General features: G+C 34.3%; 3 protein-coding genes across 6 annotated transcripts; all 3 read left to right on the forward strand.

Moving 5' to 3' along the window:
* Window positions 1-3,950: 3,950 nt before the first annotated feature.
* LOC114185363 (serine/threonine-protein kinase Nek5-like) lies at window positions 3,951-11,679 on the forward strand. 4 transcript variants are annotated; one of them, XM_028073042.1, is made up of 15 exons: window positions 3,951-4,025; window positions 4,220-4,533; window positions 4,642-4,708; window positions 4,789-4,854; window positions 4,933-4,979; window positions 5,075-5,120; window positions 5,211-5,291; window positions 5,386-5,428; window positions 5,510-5,559; window positions 6,757-6,838; window positions 6,908-6,957; window positions 8,543-8,616; window positions 8,867-8,918; window positions 9,013-9,660; window positions 9,762-11,679. In XM_028073042.1, exons 2-15 carry the CDS (start codon window positions 4,436-4,438, stop codon window positions 11,475-11,477), a joined length of 3,120 nt encoding a protein of 1,039 aa, XP_027928843.1. In that variant the 5' UTR covers window positions 3,951-4,025; window positions 4,220-4,435; the 3' UTR covers window positions 11,478-11,679. The 4 variants fall into 4 exon arrangements, with proteins under 4 accessions (XP_027928843.1, XP_027928841.1, XP_027928842.1 ...); XM_028073041.1 differs by having other exon boundaries at window positions 3,969-4,083; XM_028073040.1 differs by having other exon boundaries at window positions 3,965-4,533.
* A 1,436-nt stretch (window positions 11,680-13,115) lies between these two features.
* Window positions 13,116-14,342, forward strand: LOC114185364 (NDR1/HIN1-like protein 10). The gene has a single exon (XM_028073045.1). It carries the CDS (start codon window positions 13,239-13,241, stop codon window positions 13,980-13,982), a length of 744 nt encoding a protein of 247 aa, XP_027928846.1. The 5' UTR covers window positions 13,116-13,238; the 3' UTR covers window positions 13,983-14,342.
* Window positions 14,343-23,750: 9,408 nt separating this feature from the next.
* Window positions 23,751-24,688, forward strand: LOC114185569 (NDR1/HIN1-like protein 1). The gene has a single exon (XM_028073385.1). It carries the CDS (start codon window positions 23,760-23,762, stop codon window positions 24,498-24,500), a length of 741 nt encoding a protein of 246 aa, XP_027929186.1. The 5' UTR covers window positions 23,751-23,759; the 3' UTR covers window positions 24,501-24,688.
* Window positions 24,689-26,386: the final 1,698 nt, after the last annotated feature.

Consider the following 26,386-nt stretch of genomic DNA (forward strand, 5'->3'; position numbering starts at 1 on the left):
TTTTGTAATATCTCTTTCAATATAAAACATCATTTCACTTATTAAAAATTCAGCCTTCATACTACAAAAAAACTTAGAAAGGTAAATTAAGTTTTACATACAAATTTAATATATGGATTTATATTCGTATGTAAAATTGTATTATACAAATCTTTTTTTTATGTAACAACAAACTAATAGCTACCACTTTTTCATATGTAAAATCCATATTTAAAAGGGGACATACCTTTCATATAGACTTTATATGCGGATTTTAAACAAATACACTATCAGAAAATTGAATTTTTAAAAATTTATTTTCATTGGTCAGTGCATATTATCGTGGCTTCTCCTTTTTTCTCATATCTCAGGTTGATCTCTCTGTCGTATGAAGATTTCTCTCGTTTGCTCATGTTTCTCTCTCTCATTTTTGTATGCTCATTTTCGATGCTCATGTTTCTCTCTCTCAACTCGTTTTTTTAGAAAAAATTTCATAGTAGAAAATGAATCAATTATTTAATTATTTATCATAATTTTTCTAATATAAATGTGTGACCTCTCACTTATTTATAAAACTATAAATTTATCACCATTCATTGGTACATAATAGAAAATTTTATCACATGCAAGAGAAAAAGAGATTACTTTTAAAAAATGAGTAAAAAAATGAATTCACTGAATTCACTAAAAAGAAGAAATTGATCAATTCAAAATGTTTGTTAACTCTTCAATTTCACCATGGTGTAATTTAATTTTGAAAGGACGAGAGATTAAGGATAAAATTGAGATAGAAAGAAAAGGTAGAAAAAAGATGAAGGTACGAGACAATAGGCAGATCAAACCAAAACAAATTGATAGGTTGAAAATTTCAACCCAACCCGCTCTTTTTTTATTGGGCTGAGTGTAACTTCCCATTTAATTATTAAGCGAAATTAAAAGAAACGTCACACAAAATAGTAATGTAGAGTAGTCCTCGGGTCCTTAACACAACCCCTACAAACTGGGCACACCACGATGCCAACGGAAACCAGATAAAAGTCTAACAAAATGAGAGTAGAATAGTAAAGCATAGAGCAATACATGGGCCATAGCCCTAAATAAAACCCATGAAGAAAAAAATAAACATAAAGTCCAGCCCAAATGGCTAAGCAGCGGAATCGCCATTTCCTTGCTGACCGCGGGAACCTCGCCCATCTGCTCCCATCAATTAAATTGATGATCATCGCAAGAAAGAAGAGCCACATACAAGACAACCATACAACAAACGGGGTAAGCTAGAGCCAACAACATTTTCATCATACAGTCAAATATTACTTTCACCATCCAATATCCATACAACAACCAAGCATGTTATGACTTTCCAATCAATACACTACGACTCGGCTCGACTCATCCGGATTCGTATAACCTGGTCGAATTCAGCGGATGCTCGCACTTGTGGTGGATACCTCTGCTCACCCCCGAGCTATGTGTTATAAGTGTCACCCCCCGAGCTGCTCAGGCCTCCTGCTACTCTCACCACAAGAGTCAGTCCGCTCTAGATGAGACTAACTGACTCCTTAGAGTGTCAGGATGCAACCTTACCTTGAATCCTTACCTAGTTATACAGATGGGGCACCACCAGGGACACCCACTAACAGGGCCCATGGAATTACGTCCCGACCACTGAAGCGCGGCCCTGAAAGTCTCACCTAGAGACTCCAAGGAATTATGCACTGACACCGACCAAACATAATCACACAGCCAAATAACATTCATCATGCATGTATACGTTCGTCATCCCAACCTTTAAAACCAACGCCTTTCATGTTCCAGGCCCAACTCATTTCCACTCATCATAAACCATCCATGCATAAGGATTCCCAACTCATCTCGTTATCATGTCTCTTTAATACCAACCATATCATGCTCATTTCATGCCAAGGATTTATTCAAGTTTGTCATTCATAAATTCATACACCCTCTCACACATTCATATTATATCCTACATGCCATTATATAATAATTCCATCAATTTCATACCAAACACAAAAGAGAAAAGGAGTAACCACTCAACCAGCGCATACCCTCGCCCAAACTCGTCGCTCAGGCCAATGGGTCTCGCTCAGGCGAATTCTCCTTCGCCTAGGCGAGAGTTCGATAACACGGACATAAACAAATACGCCAGCTCGCTTAGGCGAGCTCACCTCGCCTGAGCGAGATAGACCCTCGCTAAAAAATCAGGTCCACCCGCCTAGGTGACAACTCGCGCAAAAGGTCTGGGCGAGCCTTCGTCAGACTCGCTTAGGTGAGCCCGACTCGCCTGGGCGAGATTAACAGTTCTCGCTCTGATTCGCCTGCAACAAATGTGTTTTTCCAAACCAACAAATCATGCAAAGAACTCCACACATCAAAACAGTGATTTATCCATACAAACAACAAACAATCTCAAGAACAGTCCACAAACAATATAACTCGAAACCCTAACTTCGTGTACCTGGAAAAGGGATAAAAGCGGGGTGCGTCTCCAACAGCGGAACGCGAAACTCCAAAGGCAGATTACTGAGCTGCGGGACAGATGCGGAAGAATATACATAAGCCTACGACGAACCCCTACTGGAAGTACAAACATAAAAGCGAAAGGAAAACAAGACTTGAGGTGTAGAGCACTTACATGAGGCTAGGAAACGTAATTGAGCTCACTGGTTCAAGGTTAGGAGTAAACCCTAACATAGGAAAAACAACAACCGCTCTAAGGATTGTGAAAGTTCTGTGTTACCAAAAATGAACACAAGGTTAGGGTTGGTAGGTTAAGTCTGACCCTTCCTTCCTCTTTGGGCCAGCCTTTAGGCCTATAAGATTGGGGCAACCCTTAAAATAAAAGAGACAGAATCAAGCGGGCCTTACACTGGGGACCAGACTGACAAGTCAATCCTACTTTAACACCATAAGAGAAACGAAAAGAAAGAAAAAAAAAAGAATTTAAAGAAAAAGAAACTACAAAGGAGAGGGAAGAGAGAGAAACTAAATAAATAAAAAAAGGAAAAAATCCAGATAAATACAACTAATTTAAAAAAAAAAAATCTAAAATTTGTATAAATAATATATAAATATAATTTTAAAATATATAAACAAAATAAATATGACAAAATGTTGGAAGACCCGTAGCTCCAAGTCATAACAAAGGTTCATTCCTACTTACAAAAAATATTACAAATATTATTTCTATTGGTTCACGTCATAGAGATGTTTATATAATAATTTCTTATTATTTAGGAGTTAATATTTAAAACTTTTTTTTCTTTCCCTTATCTGATACATTTTTCATGAATAAGATAGAACACTAAATTTTGAAGAGGACAATATTTCGAGTTGGTATTAACTATAGAATTATCTTATTGGACTTGGTATTTAAATATATATATATATATATATATATATATATATTAATTAATTTATTTATTAGAATACTTAAGTTTCGTTTTGATGTATACTTCGACACTTACTATAATTTCTTTCATAATCATCAATTAATTTCTTTTAAAATACAGTAAATAATTCACTGATACTGAAAAATAACTTATGCTCTTATCTAGTAAAAAAGTATTATCTGAAATAACTTTATTGATGTTAATAAAAATTACTCCAAAATCATATTAAAAGTAAGGGTATTTTTTTTGTCCTTTAAGCGAACTAAAAATTTCCTTTGGGGTACTATTGCAACCCTGCAATTCTAGATTCTGACTGCTACTGTGAGTTCTACTTTCTACACATAATTGGCGTCTTCTGTTTTGTTAATTAGCAACGGATAACTAGTTCTTCCCCCACGATGGCGACACACTCCACTGTAATGGATACTGATTTTTGAAGTTAACGAAACCTAAGAGTGAAATTAATCTAATTCTTTACGTAATTGTGGGTTTTTAGCCTGATTTCAAAAAATTAAGAAAAATAATCCATCACTTCATCCTCTCAATAAATACGCATATACTACATTATTATATACAAGTAAAGAGCAAAAATCAAGGGGGAGAAGTTGGTGTGGTAGACCAGCTGTGACTGTCGGCGTATGTGTGCTCTTTCTTTCTCTCTCTAGACGCGTCATCTTAGAGAGAGAGAGTGTGTGTGTGTAGTTTTTCTTTCTTCTTATTCTTCCTGTTCTTCGTTTTCATTTTCGGCACAAGAAAAAAGTAACCTCATCATTGCAGTTTCTGCGCAAGATAATTGCGCTGTGTAATTCGCATTATTGTTATCATTACAGCGTTGTGAGAGTGTGAGAGAGAAGTGAGTGTGGGGGAAGCACTATTGCATTGATTGCGGAGACACGTTAGGGATGGTCATAAGCGGAGAAGGATAGCGTCGCACGTGGTTCCGTTGCGGAAGCAATGTAGAAACGGTTTAGGCGCCGTCGCCAGAGTTCGGAGGGTGGATTTCGTTCTGAGCGTAACCGGTTTATCGCAATTGGATCGGGAGCGCGATGGAGTCGAGGATGGATCACTACGAGATCATGGAGCAGATCGGTCGCGGAGCGTTTGGCGCCGCGATTCTGGTGAACCACAAAGCGGAGAAGAAGAAGTGCGCGCTGTTTTTTCGTCTTGATTTTTGCGTTTGACTGAATGTGTGACTGGATTGTGTTCGTTTGAATTTTGAGAACTGAGGCTTCGTTTGGTCCATGGATTGCAGGTACGTGTTGAAGAAAATCAGGCTCGCGCGGCAGACTGAACGATGCAGAAGATCTGCTCATCAGGAGGTAGGATTTTGGTTACCTGTTTGTTGATTTGCGAAGTACTCTGAGATTTGACCTTTGTTGACTGTTTTTGCGAATTGAAGATGGCGCTTATTGCTCGAATTCAGCACCCTTACATTGTGGAATTCAAAGAGGCTTGGGTTGAGAAGGTGAGACACATCACACCGTTTCAATTGTTATATTATGACTTTTATTTTCCGGCTAAGGATATTTTGGTTGTGTTGCAGGGTTGCTATGTTTGCATTGTTACTGGTTATTGTGAAGGTGGAGACATGTGAGTAATATCTTTGAAGTGTGAACTCCCACTAGTGTCGTGTGAAGTTCTAGTAATGTATGCCTGATTACTTACTATTTTGTTGTGTTTAACAGGGCTGCATTGATGAAAAAGTCAAATGGGATTTACTTTCCTGAGGAGGTATTTTGCCACAAATATATTCGGTTTTCGTAATTCACATATTTTCGTTAATTTTAGTTGCTGACGTTGGATGTCTTTGGCATTGCCTAGAAACTCTGCAAGTGGTTTACTCAATTACTTTTGGCAGTGGAATACCTGCATTCAAATTTTGTTTTACATCGCGACCTAAAGGTATTACTTAAGAGACATATTTATATGGTAGCTGCTTCTTTTCTCTGTTCAATTTGAAAATGAATTAAATTACTTTTTTCAACTCTGCTTGTAGTGTTCCAATATCTTTCTTACCAAGGATCAAGATGTTCGCCTTGGTGAGTTCATCTACTTATTTAGGGATAGATCATGATGTTTTCATCCTGAATTTTGTCTGTAATCTCCTGACAATTATATAGGGGATTTTGGGCTTGCTAAGACACTAAAAGCGGATGATTTGGCTTCTTCGGTATGTGAGAAATGGGAACTTTCTACTTTTTTTTTCTTCTTTAAATCCAATTTTTTGTTTGAATGATGTAAAGATTCATGCTAGATATTATTCTGTCAAGTTACAGCATCGTTGAACCATGTTAACATCATAAGCTGAGCAGCACTAAAACCAAGTTAGAGCCTGGTGTTTTTCCTCCTTAAATCACTCCCCTTGCTTTTTCCCTCAGTTGGCCATATTTAGTTATACTTACTCTCCAAGAATACCCATTCGTGTTTACATATATCATCCAATTTTCGTAGCATCAGCTTATCAAACTTAGTATCCTAGAGTATCTTTCCGTAAGAACAGAAAGCTTCACTTTGTTACTATTCTTGTTAGCGTTTCTGACAGCGACTTTCACTAATATGTTCAATTAAAACTTCCCTGGTTGTTTGGTTGATTTTCCTTCACATCACACCATACTTCCCATTCTTGTTATTACTATGATATTATATGTAAACCCTTACCAAAACACTTATGCCATGATTGCTAGAAATAATTTTGCTTAATTATTTCTTTCACATAAAAGGATTTTATTTTTTTCATATAAAACATCTACTATAACCAAGGCAAATAATGATGTTGAACATGATAAAATAGACTTGCAGGCCTATTAGTTTTAGGTGAAAGAAACCTTGTTAAATAACTTTATTCAGCTTATGAGATATTTTATTTTTTTCTTTCTAACTCTAATTACAATAAATATTTCTTTGTTGACCACAGTGACACTTAAACCTATGCATAAGTGATGTGATATATATTGAAAGTGAGTTAATATTAGTTCAATAAGATAACCAAGAAGGTGCCAGTTGTGATGAAAAATACTATAAAATAGGCTAAGATGGCATTTTCATTTTTAATACTAATATTTCAGAAAATAAAAAATGTGGAGACTAATTGAGCGCTGTTTGAGTGGATTGTATATTAATTTCCTTGCTTCAGAATTGATTAGATCGAATTTTCTACTACAATCTGTTTCTGCTGGAAAACTATGTTGTAATGAGCTTGCATTTATCGGCTTTCACATCTTTGAAAGATGCAGTCCATGTTTTAATATTTTTCAATTACTATAGGTTTATAATATGACATTGGTACTATATGATTAGTTTTGCATTTGTTTTATAAATGTGAAGTTACTGGTTGAGGAAGTTAATTTTTGTAAATATTTGTGTGCAGGTGGTAGGAACTCCCAACTATATGTGTCCTGAACTACTTGCGGATATTCCTTATGGATTCAAATCTGATATTTGGTCACTAGGTATATGTTTTATGCTGTGAATATCTGATATTCGCTTTGCTACAGCTAAAAAACATTTTCGTTGTTCAGGGTGTTGTATATATGAGATGGCTGCTCATCGCCCAGCTTTTAAAGCTTTTGTAAGTTTCCCATTGATTTCTTTTTTACTTTATAATAATTATAGGTTGATGTCTCAGCTAATGCACAGTCATGGAGTAATACATCAATGTAATAACATTTGTTTATCAAACAAAGAAAGTAAAGTTGCATTTTTGTTGAACAGAAAGGATAATGTATTGATTTGCATAATGGTCTAGGATGACAAAATTTTTGATCGAGAGTTCCTAAGTATATATATATATATATATATATATATATATATATATATAATATTTTACTTATTTTGAAGTAATTATAGATATGCTACAATCATTTGTTCATTCTTTTAATATGTTATCCTCAAATTTGATCTGAACAAAATATCTCATATGGTTGAGTTACATACCAAAAGATTGTCTCTTGTAATGTGAAGACACATAGGAAGTCCATTGGGTATTCGTAATCATTCCACCATAATCCAATGGCCGTAAATATAGAAACCAAAGGAATCCATGTGGGAAAAATAAATGAAGTTTCCAAGGTTATAGCATGCTTTTCTACCATGATGTGGCTTTTTATCCATAAAATTATATAGAAATTATTCAATCATTGAGAAATTCTCCAGAAAATTTCCCGGTAGAATATGTAATAATAACATGCATCTCAAAATATGGAGTGTGTATTTTTCATTTGTCCATCCAAATGAAAGAAAAAATATGCACATATCTAAATAATTGGACTTACCATTGAAGATATAATTCCATTTCCATGAGTGTAATGCTTTTGCTTTAATGCTCTAGGCACTTGAGGTTGACAGAAGAAGAGCTCAATGGAGCAATTTTACTTGAAAGGGAGTATAAAAATTAAGTTTATTAGGAATGCATGCCATAATGTTTACAAACATATCAGAAGCTTTGTTGCAAGCAACTTGAAATTTGTGAATGCAAAAAAAAAATGAGAATTGTAGAAATTGAACTAGAATGAACAGTAAATGAAAATAATAATTATTACCAAATTAATTGAAGAAATTTTGCAAATGAAGATGGGAGAAAGAAGATTATTGGATTTCCCTCTTCATGAACTGTGGTTTATGAGATTGGATTTTTGGGATTGAAGTATGAAAAAGAAAGCAAAATGTGATTCAGTGAATCATATTTCCTGAACAGTCTCCTCGTTCAAAGCAAGCTTAGCGAGAAATGTTATTGAGTTTTCCAATTTCTAAGATCCACATGGAAAAAAAACAGCATCTGGGTTGAGTAACTAATAAATTGGAGTGGAACTAAAATATGATCTAATTGAATTGATTATAATCTACTGGATCAGTAAAACAAAAATTTGGGCCTAGAAGATTTTTTGCCCACCCCTAATTGTAAGTGGTCTAGAAGGGATAAAAAGTATAAAAGCCTTGTCATGACCAAAGAACCATCCCTTCCAGAATCCTCATCATGACCTATTATTTTAAGGTTGTCACTATTGTGATATTGTGATATCAGTGGTGTTCGAATTTCTAAATTTAAGCTTGCTGTAGACCTTATTTTGTCTCATATGTTTATGTGTATATGTGAGAATGCAATTTGTCGTCGTGTTTTTTCTTTTCCTTGATAAACATGGTAAATATTGTTTCAGGACATGGCAGGTTTGATAAGCAAGATAAACCGTTCCTCTATTGGCCCTCTGCCTCCCTGCTATTCCCCATCTTTGTAAGCATCATCTTCTTTGTTGAGGCTAGCGAGTGACTACTCAGGCTAAATAAGTTGTCTTTTGCTTTTGCTGCCATTCATATAGAAATGCTATGAAGGCTTCTGTTTGGCAATAAGAGAAGCTCAAATCTGTCTAGGTTTAGAGGATGATATACTTGCATATACATATGTATCCACGCATATATATATTTCTATTCTTGCTTCTCATGTATGTTCCCCGGAAATCTTAAACTTTGGTTCATATATACAGGAAAACACTGATAAAGGGCATGCTGAGGAAAAATCCTGAGCATCGTCCAACAGTAAGCCTCTATTTGAGAAGTGATCTTATTTCCTGTGTTACACTGGTTTCCTACTGTTGCTAATCTTGAGCAATTTCAATATATAATTTCACAGGCATCTGAAGTCTTGAAGCATCCTTATTTATTGCCTTATGTTGATCAATATCGTTCATCTTTCTCTCCAACAGCCAGTTCTCCTGAAAAGCCAATTTCTGCTGTTCATCATCATCGAAAAAATAAGCCAGACGGTCAAAATAGTAGTAGTTCAAGTACAGAGAAAGATAGTTTGATGTCAATTATGAAAAACACTGCAAATGCAGTGCAGAAGTGTGATAGCAAAAGCACTGAACTAGACATGACCTCAATTGAGGATGATGGCTCTGAGCAACTCCTGCCTGATGAAGAAGGAAATGGCTCTATAAAAGTCAACGACAAAACTATTGATCAAGAGGTGACAAAGCAGTTTAATAATGAACACCATTCTAATGTTGTATCTAAGCAACCAATAGCAATTAAGAATGTGGTGACAACATTAAGAAATAGAAAACTTAGAGAGACAAGTTCTCCGATAAGAGGCAATAGCATAAAGGGTGGTGGTGTGTTGACGCATAAATTAAATACAGAGACATTGTCCAAATTGCCCAAACCTAATTTTGGTGCTTGTGATTTGAAGCCGAATTTGGAGGTGCCAACTAATGCATCTTCAAAAGCAACTCCTGCTCCTGCTAAAAGATTGCAAGGATCACATACATCAAAGCATCAGGTACATTACTGTTATAAATGCTTTAGTGTAATATTAGTTACTTTTAAAGATTTCTTCGTAGCATTGAAATTTATTTCTGGTACACTGATGAATGCTGGCAGTTACCAATGATTGAATCCACACCAAAAACTAAACCTCGACATACTGTGATTCCACCACTGGGTCCTTCCAAACAAGTAGAAGGTCGTGAATTTGCTGCTAAGCCAAGGGAAAAGACTCCTCCAAGCTTACTTAAACCACCTTCTTTTCCAGTACATGTGAGGCAGACTGGGTTTGATGTTCCCAATGCAGCAAACAATAGTGGAAAGTCAAGTCCAAACAAAATGGTTCGGGAGCCTAAGGTAAGCCATAACCAGTTGACCAACAGTCATCTACCACTTGTTTCTAGAGAGATTACTCGAGAGCCTTTAAAGGCTTTTGAAAGCAGTTCCAAAGGAATGCAAACAGACAGCAGTAATTCTGTCTCATCTTCTTTCTCTATTCAAGGATTCGAACTTTCTGATTTCGCAACCACTTTTATTGACTTAAGTGAAACAACACTTCTTGTTGAGGAGAGTTTAAACCACGCTGAAAATGTGGAATCACGAGGAGATAGCGGTTCACCTGCCTCTTATTCGCATTTTGAGATGTCTGAACAATTGTCTGAAGAAACCCCTGACATTACATCACACGTTCAGAAGATAATGACTAGTGACGAGAAAGTAGGTCCCAGTTTATCTCCAGATCATTCGGTTCAAGATGCTAAGGTAATGTTTGCTTCTGATGATAGTTCTCCCATAAATCAGAGGATCACATCTGCTGGCTCCATGTGTGAAAATACATCTGTAGAATCCTCTGCTGAAATCACAGAAGAAATAGAAGATGTTGAAGATATTTCTAAGGAGATGTCTTCAACCAAATCTCCTCAACAGTCACTCCCCATTTCTGGAGAAAAATTTGCTTGTGAAGAATTTGGTCCAACAAGCAAACCAAATAATAGACATGATAAAGTTAGCCAGCCTAAACTTATGTGCTTCTCCAGTGATGACAAATTTATGGTGAGGGGAAGACTGTCATCAGCGGAAGAAACTTCTCCTTTGATCATCTCTACTAAAATTTCAAGCCAGAAAGTTTTGCAAGAGGAGAAAGGAACAGTTTCGGCATCAGAAAGGCCAGCTGTTGGCCATTTTCCTCCAGCTTTTGATGATGTCATTCATGTCATACGCCATAGCAGTTATCGTGTGGGGAGTGAGCAGCCAGTAAAGGAATCCGTGGAGATGGGAGTTCAAAATGTAGATGTTGGTAAGTTTATCAACATTGTAAGGGATGATATAGAAATGAGAAACGTGAGCACTCCTTTGACCCTAAAATCTTCTAATTGCTCAGAAGCTATTGGTTTGAAGGCAAATATTTCTGAAAATATGGAAATTAGAAACTTGAACAATCCTCCCAACTTAAAATCTTCAAGTTTCACCGACTCGTTGAGCATGAAATCAAGTCTTTCTGACAATCCTGGTGTCAGGGAACAAGATGTGGAAAATCCTGATTCTCTTGTTGCAAAATCTGATTCCCCTAAGTATATCGGATACACTCCTGCAGCTGAAGAAGAACCACCAGCAAAGGAAGTTTTGGATGTTAAATCTTCCAGGCAGAGAGCTGAGGCCCTTGAAGGACTGTTAGAATTATCTGCAGATTTGCTGCAGCAAAATAGATTGGAGGAACTTGCAGTTGTTCTGAAGCCTTTTGGAAAAGATAAAGTTTCCCCAAGGGAGACAGCTATTTGGTTAGCCAAGAGTTTAAAAGGATTGATGCTTGACGAAAGTGGAGGACGCAGTTAATGGGGTGTTTTAATCCATGGTAAGTTTGCTTGTGTTTGATATTTTCAATTACTTTTCCACTTTATAGCTTTTCAAGTGCCACTTGAATTGAGAGAACAAACAGGCTTTATCTCTTCTTTCACTTATTTTGTAATTCTTTTTATGCTATTGTAAATAGTTACCATACGAATGAATAACATCAACTTACGATCAATTGTGTGGACATGCTCTTGCCAGGCCATATTGACAATTGATGTGCTCTTTCAGTGTTCTACGTATGTGGTGCACTTCTCCAATTATGATGTAATAAGAAGCCAATAGAGAAATTTAGCTAATGCAACATATTATTAGTTTAAATGCATAAAATTCGTTTTATACTTATTTTGAGTAAATGAAAGCGTCAGGTAAAATATACTATATTTTTCTTGATCATTCCTCTGTATAACCTGTAACAAATACTCATTTTATCAAGAAAGAAAAAAAAAAATACTACTTCCTAGCCCTATTTATAATACCTTTTCAACTAATTCACGTCATTTAAGAATATTTTGTTTGAATTAGAGAAACGTACTTTGATAAACCAGAAGTTGTTAATAAGTTAATGAAAATCATGTTAGTAATGCAATCTTAGCTTCTGTTTAGTTTGAGGAAAAATATTGTTTTTGTTTTATCTCTAATTACAAAACTATGGTTTGTTTTCAAAAGTTTGTATAAAAAACAATAAATCTGGAAAATAAGGATAGAAAACAAATAAAAACGAGGCGATAACTTTCAATTAAAAAACAGAAAACAATAAAACCAAAGTTCTTTAAAAGCTGGCACCGATAAATCCGCACCAACAACAACAACAACACCGTCATTAAAAAAAGAAAATATAGTTTTATTATTATTTTTACCAATAAAAAATACAATGGAAAACAACATTATAGAAAGTGTTACATAAAAATATCACTCCTTAAACTACCTTAAAAAATATATAATTCTTTAATAAACGAGCATTGCTTTTTACGATGATGATGAGTTAATGTAGGTCTCTCTTTACGAGCAAGTAACCCTCATGCTTCGTTTTCAAGATGCTTCATGGAACCTAGTCAAACCTTAATCTAAATCACTAACTTGTTTCCATCAAAATTACCACTATTTTTTTTTTCATATCTCCAATGTTCTTCACCTTCTTGGTTTAAAATGAGTTAAACAGCGGCACCTCACTTTCTGTGTCCCATATCCAACTCAGCACAACAAATCCAAACAACAATATCTAAGTGACAAACGTTTGAACGTCAATTGGTGTCTTATGAAACATGGTTGCGTCCCTTGTCTTGTGCCCACGTTGACCACGTTCTTAGACGCATTTCTCTTTCACCTCAATCTATTAATTTAGCTTAAAGTCAAAATCATAGACTCAAATTAGGTATGAATAATAAAAGAAGATAAATTATTTATCATAAAAAAAGATAAAATAATATTAACATACTTTTAGAGGATGGAGGAAAGGGAATCTTATCTTTCAAAAAAGATAAATTATTTATCATAATGAAAATCTTTTTAATCCTTAAGTATGGTTTGAAAACGATATTAGAATGAACGAATTTGAGAGAATCTCTCCAACAGAGAGAAAAAGGAAAGGTATTAATATTCTTTATAAAAAGCCAAAATTGAAGAGTAGTAAAAGCGACACGCACAAATCCCAACAACGTATCCAAACATCAACCTTTCCTCTCTCACACACTCCACACACTCCACACACACACCGCTTTACGTTACTTGCTCTTCCGTTCCGTTATGCAAGATCCTTCTCGCCCCGCCACCGGCTACCCAGCTCCGCCCTTCCGCCACCCCAACGGCGCTCAACCTCCGCCGCCCGCCACCGCATATCCATATGCCGCCGCTCCCCCGCCCTACCCTCAGCCCCAATACTACAACCCCAATTACCCTCCTCAACGCTCCTACGCCTCCCGCTCCTTCTTCCGCGCCTTCTTCGCCACCATGATTTGCCTGGCCGTCATCTTCGGCGTGATCCTCATCGTCACTTGGCTGGTCCTCCGCCCCTCCCTCCCGAACTTCACCCTCCACACCGTCTCCCTCACCAACCTCTCCACCACTTCCCAATCCCTTTCCGCCACGTGGCACCTCTCCTTCCTCGTTCGCAACGGCAACAAGAAGATGACCATCACGTACAACGCCCTCCGCTCCTTCGTCTTCTACCGCACTGTCGACGTCGCCGACTCCCAGCTCGCTCCCTTCAAACAGGACACCAAGTCTGAGACCACTCTCAATGCCACCCTCGTCGCTGCCGGCACCTACCTCCAGCCCTCCCTCATCAACGGTCTCAACGCCGAACGAGCCGACAAGTCCGTCCTCTTTGACGTCCAGGTTGTCGCCTCCACCTCCTTCCGCTCCGGCTCCTGGAGGTTCCGGACGCGCGTCCTCAAGGTTCTCTGCCGGAAAGTTCCCGTCAGTGTTTCCTCGAATTCCAGTTCCGGCGAATTGGTCGGCGGAGACCGGGAATGTCAGGTTTGGACGTGAATTCTTTGTGCAGGGTGATGTTTTGTAAAAACCCTAGGTTCGATTGGAGATTCGTTTTCTGATTGTGTCCGGGTAATTGATAGTTTTAATGGTTTATGTTTATGCGATATGGTTTAGGTTTTGAATGGAATTTTTTGTTGGTAGTGTATGAATATGACTGTAGATAGTTATCATCACATCGCATCACACCTTGTGTTATTTGCCTAGCCTTCTAGAACACCTGACTTCAATTCAGTGGAGATTTGAAGGAGATTTGAAGTTCATTGATGCTGGAAGTTTGCAACTTTATGATTATTGGAGGCATCAAATAGGGCAGATAGTAATATTATTTATTTTGGATATCACTGACTTACTGTTTCACTGATCTTTGTTCTACTGAATATATATGTGTAGCATGAATGATATTGTCTAGGAAAAGAAAAGATGTTTCAAATTAATTAATAATGTTGATTTTTAAAAACATCTCCGAAGCTTTGGTCTTTGATCGGGGGTAAACAAGGTAAATGTTTATTGTTTTTATTTAAAAAAAAATTAATAGAAACGAATGGTGGTTTTTTTATACACAGGACAAATATAGAACTAACTACTACCGGATGCTTTTGTCGCATTTTTCTGTTGATGAGTTGATTCAGATTGTGACAAAGGCATTCATTGGCTTCTTACTCAATCATTCATTTTCAAACCCTTACTCAACTCTAGTCTTGTGAAGATACTGATTCCAAGTAAATTACGTGTGTGTCAGTCGGTTGTCTTACTGAAGCATTGTTTTTAAGATGTTTCACTTTGATGGTGTTTGAAATATCTAACTCGATGACATAGGCTCTTCAATTCAAACTGACAACACAAAAGCTTTAGAGTTTTATTCATCTTCGAGCATTCAAACTTGGTTAATGTTGTTCAATTCAAAACGCGTGCATCATCCAGTATTTTCTCCGAATAGGTGCTATATTGGGCATTTTGAGTTGTGGAGTCTACAGAATGCTTAACAGCTTGTCTATGTGGTCACTGGTGTATGACTAGCAATAGAAACATGTCTTTTCTAGTTCTGGTTTGGCTGTTTCTTTATATTGTTTCATAGATGGTTGTTGATGATATTATGATGACTACCGCAATTCGCCATGCTAATATATTCTGAAAGAAACAAAACTTTGTGTGTGTTTTTAATCTTTTTGTTATATTTTCACACCTAGTATATTTGTGATCAAATAATAATTAATCTAACACCATGGCATTTCCACCTTTTATATCTTGGATAAACTATGTTGTGTTAGGGGTTTACAAGTGTTTCTGAGTATCCAAAGTCCATACCTAAGACCTTTTCTTCATTGAGTACTTGTTTATTTAAGAAATTTATGACTCTAAATGAGGCAAATTTAAGAAATTTATTGATAAACTATCACAGAGAAAAGATCATATTCATTAAAAAAATCCTAGAAAACATTAATCATGACGACACTAGTTCCAAGTTACAAGCTAGCTCGTCATATACTTAAAGTCTAGAAACTGCTTGAATTGGCAATGCATGGAGGACTGGGGTTGTCATTTCACTTTGTTGGATCCGGGTTGCAACTGGTACAGGCTGGTGTCAATTGGGGAGGGGGGAGGGGGTTAAAAATGGAGTTTTTTGTTTTTGGATCTGTGTTGGGTTAATTTAGTACTATAGAGTTGATTGATTAAACTGTTGGCATTGACATTTATCTAATCTAATGGGGATGACTGTCAATTGTGTCTTGTTTAGTTGTAATTGGATCTGTGGACTGATAGAGTAAAAAATGGACATCAATCTCCGGTTGGTACATATCAAACTATACTGAAACAAACTAAAATACATACAAATACAATTTGTTTATGTAATCTAACTAACCTGTCACAAACTATATTTGCTCTTCTGTCACAAAAGTACTTACACTACATTATAGCGTGAACTGGGCCCTTATATTATTTATTTAGTTTGCTCCCTTTCTTGTTGTATATGAGTAGACCTAATCTGTCCTCTTGAACCATTGGAGCCTTGACAGCAGCCAGTTTCATAATTGATGTACGTGTCTTGTTTGAAAGAGCAGAAATTGATGGTATTTGTTTTGGTCATATTCACTTCCTCAAGAATTGCGTTGTCATTACCAATATTTGTCCATTTAGTTTAGTTGAAAACCAAGCAGTTTTTATGTACTGAGACACACACTCTGAATATTCTGTGTACCGTTGTGCACAATCTACGTGGCACAAACAAAAAATTGTTTATGGTTTTACTTGTTTGGAAGTGGGGATTAGAAGATGCAAGTGAAGTGAAATGTTAAACCAGCCAATAGTTGGTTTCTTCTTTCATTTTTAAAAAATAATATCGAAGGTTAGCTAGCAAAAATATTTTTGAAGGTTAGCTAGCAGGTTTGGCCACGGTCTGGCTGGTCCTGATGCAATTATTGATTGCCTTTGAAAACTTGCAATTTTGGTAGTGATTGGCTTCCCCATACTTCATTTTTGTTGAGATGAGATGTGTTTGACCCATTTATTTATGAATTGTTATGGATGCTTGCTGCACATGCATTTGTGTCCACATTAATAGGTAATCTGGAATAGTACAAACAGGGTTGGCCTCTTAGTTCATGCATACGCACGCAGGTTTTGGTTTGTTCCTAAGGTGCCGCTGCTCTTCAATACAAGTTCTGTAACATTGCCATATGCTTTTCCTCTGAATTTTATAGCAGAGAATCAGAATCTTTCATCCATAAAGGAATATCATGCGATTGCATTTACTTTATTCCGATATTGCTTCTACATTTTGTTTGTTCCGACTAACTTTGGTCCATTTTTATCTGGCATTGTTTCTATAACAATACCAGCTTACACACTTTTCTTGAGGCTCTTTCATCACGGAGAGATTATTTTGAAATCTAAAGCTTTCTTTTTTATATAACTACTTAATTCAGAATTTACGAAAGGGAGTGCTTTCTTTCTCTACAGAAATGTTAAGCTAGGGTGAAGGTTTTGTATACAAAATTTTTGAAGGGCTTGGAGAGGACAGGACATTCCTACTTGGGCCAGGCCAGGTGACTATAATAGTGAAAGATTAGTGGTCATGCTATTATGGGCCTAAGTAGGACCGAGGTTTGCAACTCTTCCAAGTTATTTCTTTTACATGTCTGCAGTTTAACTTATATAAAAATGTCATTTTTGAAAAAACAATTATTTCAAAAGCAAATGAAAAAACAAAATCGTTTCGACTTGTCTTAGGTTTGGGTAGCACACGAATTAAGAATTCCGATAGTAATACAAAAATATAAAAGTAGGAACGTGGGCCCTTCTGTGGATCTAAATTTGGTGAGTTGTGTTTTTAAATGTGGATTTAGGTACCTAGGCCTAGCCCCTACTAGAGTGGGCCTCATGTAGCCCATCTTGATATAGGCCTTTTGCATCTCTCAACCTTTTTTTTATTATTTATAAAAATCTAAACACCTTCCTCGTTTCATCTTTCTTCTTCCTTCTCTCGTTTCATCTTTCTTCTTCCTTCTCTCTCACTATGCATAACAACCTTTTTGTAAACTATTTTTTCTTCGAAAGTGCCAAAAAGTGGTGGGACTACAAAGATAGAAATGGAGATACAACAGAATCTTCCTTTCGTATAATTGATATTCAAACCAAAGTTTCAATGAAAATTCTACTCCCACTTTATCACCTTCTTAAGATTCCTCAGTTGAAGACCACTTGTTAAAAAGACCTCATGCTTGTAACTCGTGAGACCAAACTGCCTCAATGATGTTGTTCCTTTAACCAAATAACATAACAGGCTAAATTAATATTAGTTTTACTTTGATAATTTCATAAACTAATACGAAAAATTACAATTTGAAAGTCGGTGCATACTACTGATGAAAATCTCATATTATATGTTCGTGACGTGGCACATAGGATGAATGAAGATCAAGAGAGTAATCGAAACAAAACAAAAATGTTATGTATATTACACTTCTCAAAGTCTTCTTCAAACATCGAGTAATTTATGCAATGCAACTGTGTTGAAAAGCAGAGGTTTCATTGTGAATGTGATTGATTGGTGAAGATAAGAAATAAAAATAAAACAAGTTCATCTCTAGTATGAATATTAAAATTATGAATTTGAATATATTTTAACAAGATTTGTTGTTTGTTGAGATTATTGTATCATCTACTATCTAAAGATTTTTTGTTTGTAAAGTTTAGTTCTATCTACTAATATAAAATTATTATCGAACTATTTGTTAATATTTAGTCTCGTGTTTTAATCTCACACTTGAGATATATACTTTTCTAAGGGTTGAAGATCGACAAAAACTAAGTTAAAGAAAAGAAGGAGTAATGAAGCGAGTGAGGAGAAAGTGGGTATGCATTAGGAGGAGATGATTTTTTTCGTACAGAAATTTGAAAAGCCCTACATGTGTACCTTGAAAGATAAGGCAAATCTCAAATCTGGGACCAAACTTATCCATCACCCACCTCCAACCACCTTCTAATACTTTCATCATCATATCACAATAATAGTAATAATCACAAAAACACTAAAACATCACAAATCTAATCTAAGGACAACATCTTATATGGTTGTCAAGGTCCCACAGGTTCGTTTTCCTGTCTACCTCTATCTAATCAAAGTTTGTTAGTGACTAAATATGAGAGATTAATAAATATTAGACGGAAAATAATTTTTTAAATAAATAAATTTTGACAATTTTCTCTTATAATTTAAGGTAATATTTTTAAGTTATTTTTATTTTTTATTTTTTTAATTTTTTTTATTTCAAAATTACTTACCAAATATCACTTCAAATTATAAGAAAAAATTGTGAAAATATCATTATGCGTATATTTAGTCCCATCTTAAAAAGCAAAACAGTTTGAGTTTCACACTTTCATTGATCATGTGTTGGAAGAAGGCACCACTTTAAGGCTACAACATTCCTAGCATCCATTGAAAAGGTTGCACCATTCTATCTCTATCTCCATGTCCTCCAATGGCTACCCTTCCAAATAACCCTGACATTGAATGTGACTTCTAATTTCAATCAACTTCCATTATTCATTTCACCTTGTCTTAACCCTTTTGTTATTTTTTTTTCTTTCGATGTGAAAACCAAAACTGGATAATTAAAGTAAAAAAAAGGAGGAGAAAAAGAAGCATCTTCAATAACAGTGAATGTGAATATGTATAATACTGTGGTACCAGTGGAGACATCGCTGATTGCAAAGTAATTTTATGAAAGCACTTTTCTACAAAAGTGGTTTCATTATTCTTTCTGCATTTCAAAGATTATAACAATCACAAAAACGAAAAGAAATAAGGATAAGAGATAACCTTATGAATGCTTCTTTGGAAAAGACCTTACATGATTAGACTCTTCACTTACATTTAGTGAGGGCCCTTCCAAATTAGTGTTTTAAAGGAAAAATATTTTACACAAGACATAACCATTTGACAATTCACTCTAAAGGTAAAATGGCTATTAAAAAAGGAAGAGTAAAGTTTTGTATTTATACCAAAAAAAAATAAAAGATATTGAAAAGTAATATTAGAATAGTGTAAAAACTTTTTGGATGTCTTTTATAAAACTACACTATAAAACTACACTTCAATGTTTATATAATAAGTTTAAGGTGGCGAATTAACCTTTAAATTTAAAGAAAACTTTTCGTACATTGATAGTGATAGTAATTTTTACATCATTAATAATGTATTAATATATAATATATATATATATATTGTTTTTTACTTTTATCATTATTATTTAATAAACATATCACTTACCATCAATTACTCATTGAAGTTCAGTGGGTCTTTTTCACAATACACACCTTACTTTTTTGGAACAATCTTATTAAAGTAGTTGGATTTTTTTATAATTAAATTCTGTTGACAAAGATAAATAGAACAATTAATTTAAAGACAGAGTATGAAAAAAAATTCAATAAAATATAAAAATATCAGTCAATTAAGATTTTTGTAGAAAGACTAAAATAAGAATACAAGGGAGTAGATAATAGTAAAATGACATTTACACATATAAATATATAAAAAGTAAGCCTTTTCTTTTATTTTAACATAGGCATGATCGAGAAATTATAAGAGACATATATAAAGGTCGTTTGGTGATTCAGAAGAAAATGTGAATTTAACTTTTTCACAAATAAATACTGACTGATAAAAAATATTGAAAATTAATAAATGAAATTATATTAAACATTAAGTTTTTTACCTAAACAAAATATTTGTAAAAATATTTATTTACTGTGTTATCACAATATACATCATTAATATAGATAAAGAAATGTCTTAAATTTAATAAAAAAATATTCTAAAAATGTGAGGGCCAGAACAAAATAAAAGATGTTAAATAATTAAAAATACTTTTATTTTTCATGAATAGTGTGACAAGATTAAAAAATGAAAAAGAAAAAAAAGAGATGAACCTTGACATGAGATATCCTTGTGACAGTAATGCCCCCACTATAACTCTTCTCTAGATCCGATGCTAATACCTTTATAAAAATTATTAGTGGGGTGTGGGAATGTGTTGCTTCTATTCCCTACCAAACAACCTTCTTAATATATTTTTTTTCTCCTTTTTCCCATGAAAACGTACTATAAAAATTCTCTTCAACCCATTTCATTTGATTTTTTCTAAAATCTAGAGATTCTAGCTACACCCTAGTCCTCAAAACTTTTCAGTCTTATGCTATGCTTTTAGCTTATTTTATAAACAAACCTAATATGTAATATATATATATATATATATATATATATATATATATATATATATATATATATATATATATATTTTAAAGTGAAGACAAAATTGTTATGAATATCAAGATCATGTTGGGATTTTCACATACACTATAAACTACTGAAAAATTTTATGAGTATTGCTTACTTTGGGATCCATAATTATCATTCTTTACTCAATTTGATTGACATGATTGCATTTGAGTTTTGTAGTTTAGTTATGCATGAACTCACTTTCTTGTTTCAAATAATGTTTACTTCAAAAATTGACATAAGTTTATCAAAATTCAAATCAGAATCAATTGTTTAAGGAAAAGAAACTGTCATTACAAGAAAAAAATAAAACAGAAAATATATTTCTTGTACATATTCATTGCACTCAGACTTGTGTCCGAGATTTTCCAAGTCAATAAAGAATAATTTTCATATGTAACACTTTACGAACGTAGAAAACAGAGACTTCGAGAAAACACTTAGTTAAGTAAGAGACTTGTTTCACATTCGAAGTCTTATAAATCTTGGCGACAATAACAGTTTCAAGAAAAAATATATATCTTTACTCAAAAATATATATATATATATATATATATATATATATTATACTTTTTAATTTTGTTTTGAAATTTTTTTCATAAAAAATATATAAAAATTTTGTTATGAAAATTAATTTCTAAAAAATTACTTCTAACTTTTTGAAAAATTATTTTGTAAAAAATATTTATAAACTTTATAATTTTATTTGAAATAATTATTGACGAAGAAATTACGTATCAATTAAAGTTTTTGAAAAAAATGATAAAGAAAATGTTCATCGCAAGAAAAATTTTATGGAATATGAAAAATTCTTCTAATGAGAATTATTATTTTTTTAAAGAATTTATCATTTAATAAAAGAAAAAAAATACATATTTTTTAAATTTAAAAACTGAATGTTTTGATGTCAACATTTAAAACTTTAACACAAAAAAAGCATGATAGAAATCTTGTTCACATTTTTATTAATTTTGTACTTATGTTTTTAATTTTTTACAACATAAAAAATTAACTTTTTACAAAAAATATTGTACTTTATTATTAAGATCCACTGATAGTTTTTGTTTAATATATACAAAACTTTATTCTTAAATTTAACAACCTTCTTAATGCCTCAAGAATAAAGATGTACTCAGAAATTTGTTTATAGGGTAAGAAGAAAATGTGAAGAAGAAAATAAAAACATTATAAACTAGAAGATTAGTTTTGTTTGGGATCATCACAAACAACCTTATGGACTAAAAAATATACATTAATGGACACCAATATAAAAATATAAATTAATGATAATTCATTATGATATGTGTAGTTCACTTGTTATAATAAGTTGATTTGTGATGATTTTGTAATAAAAGGTTAAATTTATTATGATGAGTGTACATGTATTTGTTATAATAAATTGATCGGTGACATTTTTGTAATAAAAGTTAAATTTATTGAACATTGTAAGTAATAATGTCATAATAAGTGAGTATGGTGGCACAAATTTATTATGTCAGTTTATTGAGTGACCTATCATAATATATGTTTACTCCTTATAGTATGTTTGAATCTTTACTCACATTTTCTTTTAAATATTTCACTTTTTTTCTTCATGTTATCTTTTAAGCAGTTCATAATTCAAGTTTCTTCTCTCAACTTGCATTCTTATACCAACTCTATTGTCGCGTCTTGCATTCTCGCAACTCCCATTGTGGTTGTCTTCATCCGTTATTGCATTCTTGTGAAGAGGTTATAAGTTATTGAATCCTAAAATGTTATATTCAAATTCACTACAAATTTATTTATTGTTGGGGTTGCTCATACGATTGTTTTGATTGCTGTCACAAGTTGTCATTGTCATCAGAGAATAAAGTTGCAGGTCAGATCGAGGATGAGGTGAAAGGTTGACCATATGAAGGCTACCAGGCGATTGATTCATCATGGTAGATTCGCTAGTGAGAGCCACTTACTAGTGATGTACACAAAGATGAAGAATGATAGAAACTCTAGCAAACATTCCAAAAGAATCTCTTTTTAGTATTGTTGGAGAGTTAGGTAAAGTCGTGGTGGATTTGGCATAGTAAGATCTACTTAACTTACTATGTCAAATCTTTTGCAGTATCACAAAAAATATATACACTATATCATCCACAACTATGACACCAAAATAATCATCATAGAAATATTGTACACCGGACATAAAAAGTAGTGTGAAATTTTTATTTTAAAACTGTCATCAGATGTTATATTTTCAGAAAAATGAAAATAATTTGGGCTTGAAGTATCCATAATGGCATTTTTTTTATCCTTAGTATCCATGTTTATAAGAAGAAAAAAAGAACACTAACAAAATGAATTAACATGAAAGAAATCATAGTGGAACAGAATCCTAGGAGAAGTACCACAATCGTATAGAGAAAAAGAAACATGATTTTTTAGAGAAGAAAAATGTTACTCATGTGAAAAAAATATTATAGCAATCAAAAGAAGTAAAAAAAAAAAAAGAAACACTCTCTTTATGTAGCTTCTCACTTTTGATTGCAAAAATAGTAAGTTATCCTTTAGGAAAGCAAAGTACCTGGCAGAACCTTATAAGGTTTGGTCGGCGGTGGGTATGTCATAATTGCCATTTCTAAACTCTATGCTATACTTTTTTACTTATTAATCATCACAACCATTCTAATACAACATTAACCATTTCTTGTTTAATCAAAATTATTTTTTCTCTAATAATCAATATCACTTCAACTTAATTCTAAATTAAAAATTGATCAACTTTCCGTATACTACAAGGTTTGAACCCAACACCAAAGTCATCATGTCTCTGTCGAAAATAGATCATTCTCTCTATAATCTCAAATTCTGTTTTCTTTTCCGTGCCATCTCATTTTCTTCAAAATGTCTTTCTTTTTCACTTTTCTTTTTCATTACATTTATCTCTTTATGATAAAAAACTATTCTTCATATTCTTTAAATTATTGTGGTGCCTATATAATGCACCACCCTTTATGAAACATTCTCAACATGCTGAATCCAACACACACCTCTCTGCATATTCACATTTAGTTATACCAACCAACGCCACCATGACCAAGGACTGCGGCCACCACAACGAGGAGCGGCAGAAGCTCCTCCGCCGAGTATTCGCCGCCGTCCTCGGCTTCATCTTCCTCATCCTCCTCGTAATCTTCCTCATCTGGATCATCCTCCGCCCAACCAAACCCCGTTTCATCCTCCAAGACGCCACCGTCTACGCATTCAACCTCTCCTCCAGCGGCGCCATCCCCTCCCCCACCGCCCCCACCCCCAACACTCTAACCCTCACCATGCAGGTCACTCTCTCCGCCTTCAACCCCAACCACCGCATCGGCGTCTACTACACCAAACTCGACGCCTACGCCTCCTACCGCGGCCAGCAAGTCTCCCTCGCCACCGCCCTCCCCCCCACCTACCAGGGCCACCGCGACACCGCCGTCTGGTCCCCCTTCCTCTACGGCACCGCCGTCCCCGTCTCCCCCTTCATGCTCCAGATTCTCCAGCAGGACAAAACCTCCGGAGGAGTGCTGGTCAACGTCAAAGTCAACGGCAGAGTGAAGTGGAAAGTGGGGACTTGGGTCTCCGGAAGGTACCATATTAACGTGAACTGCCCCGCGTATATCAGACTCGCCGGCGACGATGATGACGCCATCGGGGTAGCCGCTCCGGCGGTGAAGTTTCAGCTTTTCCAAAGTTGCATTGTTGATGTTTAGTTTATTAATTATTTACCAGTTAGTAGTGATATGAAAGCAAAGTAATTTGCTTTCATTGCTGTAGTTGTTAAATTTTCTTTCTTTCTCTGAGTTAGTCTCAACCACCTCTCCATAACTATGTTCTCTTTTTTTCTTTGTTTATTTTCTTTAAGTAATATATTGGATAAAGTCTTCTAAAGTTTTACATACACGAAAAGGTTTACGTGAATTTGTACGAGAATTTTTGTTTCGACTCCTTGCATGCTTATTATTATGATTTAATTCTGAGCATACGATGGTTTCTTTTTCATTCTTACAACAAAAAAACAGTAACAGTGTTCATTTCATTTAGTTACGAATTTTTCTTTTTCAAATAAATGGATAACGACAAGGAGTTTTTCGTGGAAGATGTAACTGTGAATCTGAAGAAGAAAGGAAAGGAGAAAAATAATGGTTGAAAATGATAGTTTTGGTTGTTCACTGCTCTTGTTGATGCATGTGTTACGACTGTGTTTAATTTTAACGCGACTTTGATTTTTGACGAAAGATGTGTAGCATACTAAGAAAAGGTTAAAAATATTACTAATATTTTTAAATAATATTCTAAGGACAATGTTGGTATTCAATTTAAACTTCTTTTTGAAGTCTTCTTTTCTTTCTTCCTTCTTAGTCTTTGACACGCACTTGAATATAGAAGAAACATGTGTATCGTAAATTGACTAGGATTTGATGGAATTGGTGTAGTCGTCTATGTACTTGACCAAGGTCTCCTTGGACTCTGTTCCTTTTGGTATTTAGGTCTACCTTCTTGTTCTAAGTGAAAATAACTTCACAATAAATAATATCTAATTAATAAGATATTCATTTCTTTTTAACTAAAAAAATTATGCAAAATTTCACGTAGACTAATAATAAAAATAAATTATAATTTATAAATAAGATTAAATAATAACTTATTTTGTAAAGAAAAGCATAAGGTGGCAAGAGTAACTAAATTGTAGGCATAATAGAGTGGATATTGTGGTGTAGGGTGTTGAACTATGTGGACCACATGACACACAGATATGATAGAGCATAGGTCACTTTTGAGTGATGATTTTTGAAGTCATTCGTGGTGATAGACATAACTAAAATGCATATTCGTGGTGCTTTCTTTTACTTGAAGCTTTACAAAAAGTTACTTCTGCAGATTCTAAAAGGAGAGATGGATCAACTTCTTCCACCAACTTCCTCTTACTTTTTTCTATATACAAATATGTTCGGTATTTCAAGATTACAACTCTTCTTATTGCTCCAGATTTTCTCCCATTTACCTACTCTGCCTTGTTTAAACCACAATTACATGACTAATAAAGTCAATATGTATGTATATTACTCATGACACTAAAAAGATATAATTATGATAATTACTCAGAAAAAAAAACATTATTACTCAACAAATAACATGTAACTACCTAAAATATAACTTATCTGTTGAGTTAAGACGACAACTCCAAAAACAACTTTTTATTCTATAATGTTTGTCTATTACTCTTTTTTTTATATTACTCGATACGAGATTTGGGTGAATATTTATCTGTGAAGCAACTTGAGGAGATAGAGTGAATTTGGACAGATTTTGCAAAGAATTGAACAGGGAGCATATGAATTGGCTTGTTGCCTCATGTTCAATGCCTATTGAGAAAAACCACACTCTTCTTTTTTGTTTTGGTGTCATTACAGATTCAGAGCCTTCATTTATTTGGCATTCATGTATTTGTCTCCGCTGTTAAATCCACAACAACAGTTGAGACAGAAGAGAAAAAAGTGGGCCAAAGAAAACAAAACTTGGACACCATATATGCTCCTTTTCTTCTTTGGGAAATGAAAGAGAAGGCCTAATCTGTTCACCAAAAAGATAAGAAACT

This window comes from Vigna unguiculata, chromosome 5 (genome assembly GCF_004118075.2).
Source record: "Vigna unguiculata cultivar IT97K-499-35 chromosome 5, ASM411807v1, whole genome shotgun sequence".
Taxonomy (NCBI): domain Eukaryota; kingdom Viridiplantae; phylum Streptophyta; class Magnoliopsida; order Fabales; family Fabaceae; genus Vigna; species Vigna unguiculata.